Below are 6,000 nucleotides of genomic sequence, written 5' to 3'. Positions count from 1 at the left end.
AGCGTTCGATGTCTCGGGCTGATTATGGTGACAATTTTCAATGAGCCACACCCATGAGCTCTATTACAATTCCAAAGCCCTTAATTCAGAGTATGTCAGTGTATCCGCGGGACATTCTACCAGACACTCTTCCCCGCAGTACTTTGGAAATGCCTCCATGACAAAAAGGCTCCCATTCAAACTGGATCGGACAGAATCAACTTACCCTTTGCCCCCTGGTCGAAAGAGGCCATTTTGATAGATACCACGGAGTTCTCTTGATCCGAAGTCTTTCAACCTTTGAATGAGAGACTCTCTCTTACCTCAAGCATCTGCCTCTTCTGTACCCCTGTTCTGTTCATCTTGCAGTCTTCGAGATCGTGGCACCTTCTGCATCATGCAGAACCCTGAGCAGATATTTCCGAGCTGTGCAGATTCCCCTTCCACTCCTCATTCTCTCCCTATTGAAGTCAGCCTCGCAAACCTCCAGCCCGGTGTGACTCGTCTAATCTATGATTCTATCATTGATCATTGCGACTGCAAACGCACGTGTCATGTGACTCGCCCCCTCTTTCCTCCTGCTGGCGTCTTCCTCGTTCTTCTCCTTCCCTTTCTCTTTCTGCCTGCATCGAAATCAGCATCTCTGTGATCTTGTCCGTCCCCGAGTGTTTCGTCACCAAGCACTCGTCTGCTTCCGGTAAGCCCCTTTCAGTCAAGGGGTTGTTGAGGGTGTAAATGTCGGTCTTCCTGATCACCACGACGCGCGTCGGGATAGGCCGCGCATTCCCAAGACCCTCGACTCCCGAAGACATGACGAAGCCTAATCTCACCACATACGCACGATGAAACTCAGACGGATACGTAATACAGCGGCCGAAGCCATCAGCAGACCGAAAAGACGGGCTCTCAATATCAAAGTCGATCCAATCATGATTGTTCATCTATATTGCCCAGCCCTCCAGAGCCTTTGTTTTGTGAGATGGAAGCGAGATTTGCGGTGCTAGTGATAGCATGTTGTCTCCGGCAAAAAACAACTCCCCGAGGTGTCCCAGGCTCGGGCGGGTGGGCGCCAGTCCAGGGAGCAGTCATGGGTGTTGGAATGGGTCTAATTAAACCGAACTAGTCAGCGGGGAAAGGGATCGTTGTCAAAGGAGATACGCCCTGTCAAACCCTTCGACAACACCAATTTAGCCTATGTTCGGGTGGAGGTCTGTCCCTTTGTTAGGAGCGGTTGCTAGGTGCGGGAGCGGTGACGCATCCTTATGCTGATGTTGATAATCTCTAGGAATCCGAACACCAAGATTGCAAAGTTTCAACCAGTCGAGTACAGTTTGCTTCGGTTCACAGTTGCCATTATCTCGCCATTCGGGTGTGGATTACCATACAGTACTCGGGACCAGCACACCGTCGTACTCCCCGCATTCCTCACGCCAAATCAGGGTCTTTTTATACCAAAATTACTCTATCAACACACATAGTCTGCGAGCCTGACCTCAGCATGGTAGTGATCCTTGTTTTCCGCTCGGCTTCCCCCTCTGATTTCTCGGTCATATTGATGAACAGACATGAAATCACTCCCATGAGACTGAGTCCGAAATATCAACCACGCCCCCTGTTAGATGAGTTCCATAAAACGCGACCATACTGTGCTGGTCGGCTTCTCGATTTACTAATTGAGTACCACGACGGTCAGTACAAGACATGGCGGACGGTCGATATCCAAAGGTATAAACAGTAGACGGAACACCCAGTGACGTCATTTCAGTGGCGATGCGAATCGTTATTCGACGGCACAAGATCTACCGTACACAGTATCAATCCTCACTTATTCTGAAGCAAGGGACGGGAGACTGGAAAAACCCATATCCCTTTCTCGGGGGCGCTTGCCCACGTTGCTGTCACCAAGCAGACGACAGTATACGCTCCTTCCTGTTGTCCGATCTGGTGCCTCCGATTGAATCAATCCTCATTCCCAAGTCTGGCACGGACCAGTGGACGGGCACCAGGGGTTCAAGAACACCCTGGATCGATGCGGGATTTCTCCTGCAGGCACCCATCTCCAGCCACCAACGAGCTTGGAACCAAGTAAGGCTGGAAGTAAGGAAATGCAAATCCGTGGCTGGCAGCTGTCTCCCTGCCTTGCCAGTGCAAATTAAGTGAAACAAGCCTGATCACGGACGGCATGGTAACCGTCGTGCAGATCTCGCGCACCCACCCTCCAACCGAGGATGATCGGCAGGAGGCCGCGCCAGCTGCCCCCATCCACCGCCAGAGCAACCTCCACTCGGGCTGGTGAACCGGAACCGGATCTGAGTCAAGGCATCGTGGGTCGATGCGCCCAGGCCTGCCTCTACATAGTGTATGCGGCTTTTCAAGACTCCATAACAACAGCGGTTGTGTGATCCCGACTCCCCATGACCTCAGGGTGTCTCCACAGCCCCAACCCCCAAGAAAGGGTTTCGATTGCGTTCAATCTTTCAGGGTCTACGTGCTCTGACTTCATTTCGGCTTGGTCCAGAACTGTCATATCGGTTAGCGTAGCGTCACAGAACCCAGCCCGTAAATTGAAGCACCAACCACTGCAACCCTCTGTCGACCCTCCCCCATCGCCGTTCTCCACTCTACCTGGGCTGTTCAAGGACCCTCAGAGCCACCCTCACAATAGCCAAGCATATTGTACGGGGTGGATTGACTTGAGTCATAAGGGGTATACATCCCGAATAAGGTTAGCATTAGCCTTGACTTCTTCGTGCCGCACATTCTAGCGCCAGTCCGGTCCAGGCACAAGTGCAGCGGCCCTCTTCAACTGCAGCGATGATCCCCCGGAGGCCGACTTTCTGATTGCTGAGAGATTATCGGAGTGATGATCTTGATCCACTACGGTTTCCCGCCGTTTCCTAGCCCTGGAAATAATAATGGCTAGAATTTTGGTCAACAAGGTCGGTCCGAATCTCGACCGTGATGATATCAACACGCTTTCAACGACGAGAGCCTTTTTACCACGGGAGACATGACGCTGGGCGGCGTTAATTGTCCTACGGTCAATGGCAACACTCGTCAGATGTTCTGATCAGGTTGAATGGCTGTAATGTGTTGCCACTTGATTGTCATGGTGCTGTGTTTTGGCAATCCCAGATCCACATCAGACCCTGCGTGTGGGAATTTTTTCCACGGAGTAGACCATTTCCGGCCCCATCTTCTAAGCTCAAGCCAGCTGATGGCGGATTCCTGAAGCGTCCCACTTGCCTGCGGATGAAATGCCCATGTAGGTCAGTCCATTCGGCATCGGCAGTCTGTGGATGCCCCAACCTCACTCCTGCCTCCTTGATTCCATGCCCCAATCGTTCCGACGTCGGAGGCAAACATGCACATGTCCCCATCTACTTGCCTAGCCAGCGTGCAGTAGACTGACGATCCCATAGAGCGGTCACCGATCGTCAAGGCGTTGTTGCTGCATCTCTGCAGGTACTCCGAACATTATAAAAACGTCGTGCTTTCCACCTCTTCAGTCTCTATCTTGTACAAGTCAATCAAACTGTGCAGTGAATTCGAACTTTACTCATTCTCACTCATTTTCAATCCAATTCTCTTCAAGACTCTTCAAAATGAAGCTTTCTGGGGTTGTCCTGACCAGCCTCGTTGGCTGCGTCGCTGCCATGCCCCAATTCTTCGGCCGTTCTCCTGCTGCTTCGAGCACTCCTTCGTTGCCTCTTCTTCCCAGCTCAGCAGCTGGTCCTCCCCCGTCTGTTGTCCCTGAAGGCCAGCAGAATCAAGACTTCTCCACCCCGCCTGCTCCGTCTGGCACGCCCTTGCCTTCTTCCGAAGGAGCTGAAGGCTTTGAGAAACGCCAATTTGACGGTGCTCCCTCTGGCACTCCTTCCGGCCCTCCTCCTTCCGGCACCCCTGGTCCCGCGGCCTCTGGCTTCGTCTCCCACCAGGTTGGTGGTCCTGCTGAGTCCACCCCTGCTGGCCCTCCCCCCACCGCGACTCCCTCCGGTCCTCCTCCCTCCGGCACCCCCGACTTCGAAAAGCGTCAGGTTGGTCCTGTTGATTCCACCCCTGCCGTTCCTCCCGCCACTCCCTCCGGCACTCCTCCCTCCGGCACTCCTGGTCCCGCGCCTTCTGGTGCCCCTGAAGGCTTCGAGAAACGCCAGTCCGCCCCTGCTGGCCCTCCCCCCACCGCCAGTCCTTCCGGCCCTCCCCCCACTGCTACTCCCTCCGGCCCTCCTCCCTCCGGCACCCCCGACTTCGAAAAGCGTCAGGTCGGTTCTATTGAGCCCACCCCTGCCGGTCCTCTTGCCACTCCCTCTGGCCCCCCTCCTTCCGGCACGCCTCTCCCCGGTCCCACCCCTAGCGGTACCGTTGGTGGCTACTAAGCCATTTTTTCATCGAGCAGGGCTCATGAAATCACAAATTGGCTTTTTTGAACCCTGCAACAAGCCATCCGTGATGGTAATGGGGTGGTTCAACGCATTGTGAACGCCCCGTCGGGTGTACGGTGTTGAACACCCGTCGAATATTCTTGCGAATCGGAACATCATGGTTATGGTCCGAATAATGTTATGTTTATGTTGATTTCGCTGTATTATGTTATATGTCCCTCGTTGACTCGAGTTCATAGATAGATGGATACTATTTATGACAGACCAGTTTATATCACTTTAGCCCTTCGGTAGATCTAAACTATACATCGTAGTTGATCCATGATTCAGCCACAGACGGGCGATCGGATGCGATAGGGGGATCGGAACTGAGACTGTGGCCCGTGGGGCAAGCTATGCAGCGTGGATCTCTTCCGGTTCGTCGATGCTTTGTTGATGCGAGGGTTTCGATACCCCTTGCTTCGGGATTTGAAACGGGCTGCTCTTTTTTTTTCTTTTTTTCTCGGACATGCTTGAACGACATGTGATGGATTTACCAATGTCCATGGTTTTTTCTCAGCTACTAGATATGGTGAAGTTATCTCAAAGATCCTTGTGAATACAAAAGAGGGATTCCCGACGTGTTGGTTGATATTGTCAAGATGAGAAGATAGTTGCACAAGGAGTACACAAACTTATTACTACCCAGTAGCCGCATGCACAATGGTGCTACGAGGAATACCCCTGGTCGATCGGGTGGCCATCGATACGGAGTCAGAGGAACACTTGGTAGTTGGGAATAACGGGGGCGTTCTGTGTCTTCAAGATGTCGGGAATGGGGTTCTTGTTGGGTTTCATGGAACTGTGGATGAGGAGTATCTGCTTAGTCTTTGGGTGGGGGGTTGAAAGGGGGTAGATGCGATGAGTTGGTGGGATGGAAGTACAAAACAAAAAGAAACGGCAGTCATGCAGGTCATGGCTTTGGGCTAGTGGTGCAATACTTGATTAGGACGGAGTATTTTACCGGCGCAGGTACACATCATTCTTGATCGAGCAAGATAATCTTTTGACTAATGCGAAACCAGACAATTATTGCTTTTGCAGGACCTTGGAATTAATTGTGGTAGTGTGACGTTGTTGTCTGGTTGCTGTGACTTATAGCCCTAAGCAGTCACCGAGGAAGCCAGAAGCAACCAGATCATCGTTCCTATTTGAAGGGTTGCTGCGTCTACAATGCGATGTTCTATTGTATTCTCGGCTCGGTTACAAGTTGCGACAGTTCGTTTATTCAATACCATTCAAATTGTAAACGATGAGGCTTCTGCTGTTGAAAACCCTGTTCATTGCCAGCGTTTACGCTGCTCCCAGTCTCATTGCCGTGCGAAGTGCCAATTGCGCCCCTATCAGAAAGTTGCCTGGTTTGCAGAAAGTAGCTTTGTTCTTCATATGTCGCCTCAAAGCTGATCTCTTTTCAATCACTTGTATGTCCTGGCATTATAGACGCAATTTGCAGGCGATGGCTAATCTGCAAATGCACAAAGAGGTGAGTGGTTGATATATAGTACACATTCGCGATATATATCTCGGGTAGACAATTTGCCTCAAAATCCGTGGCATCAGGCTTGTTTGGCAACGTAAGGATCAGAGCAGGGACCAGCTG

At 51.8% G+C, this 6,000-nt stretch overlaps 2 protein-coding genes across 2 annotated transcripts; one reads left to right on the top strand and one right to left on the bottom strand.

Moving 5' to 3' along the window:
* Positions 1–337: 337 nt before the first annotated feature.
* Positions 338–956, bottom strand: BO70DRAFT_432872 (uncharacterized protein; the record flags this gene model as incomplete). The annotated part of the gene is made up of 2 exons (XM_025548362.1): positions 529–956; positions 338–440 (listed from the first exon to the last, which is right to left on the bottom strand). Exons 1-2 carry the CDS (start codon positions 918–920, stop codon positions 338–340), a joined length of 495 nt encoding a protein of 164 aa, XP_025395131.1. The 5' UTR covers positions 921–956.
* Positions 957–3,491: 2,535 nt separating this feature from the next.
* On the top strand, positions 3,492–4,561 carry BO70DRAFT_417630 (uncharacterized protein; the record flags this gene model as incomplete). Its single annotated transcript, XM_025547421.1, has 1 exon — positions 3,492–4,561. A coding segment is annotated over one exon (864 nt), but the record flags the coding sequence as incomplete, so codon positions are not given.
* Positions 4,562–6,000: the final 1,439 nt, after the last annotated feature.

This window comes from Aspergillus heteromorphus (assembly GCF_003184545.1).
Source record: "Aspergillus heteromorphus CBS 117.55 chromosome Unknown BO70scaffold_39, whole genome shotgun sequence".
NCBI lineage: Eukaryota > Fungi > Ascomycota > Eurotiomycetes > Eurotiales > Aspergillaceae > Aspergillus > Aspergillus heteromorphus.
Note: the sequence above shows the minus strand (reverse complement) of the source record. Positions and strands in the feature narration are given on the sequence as shown.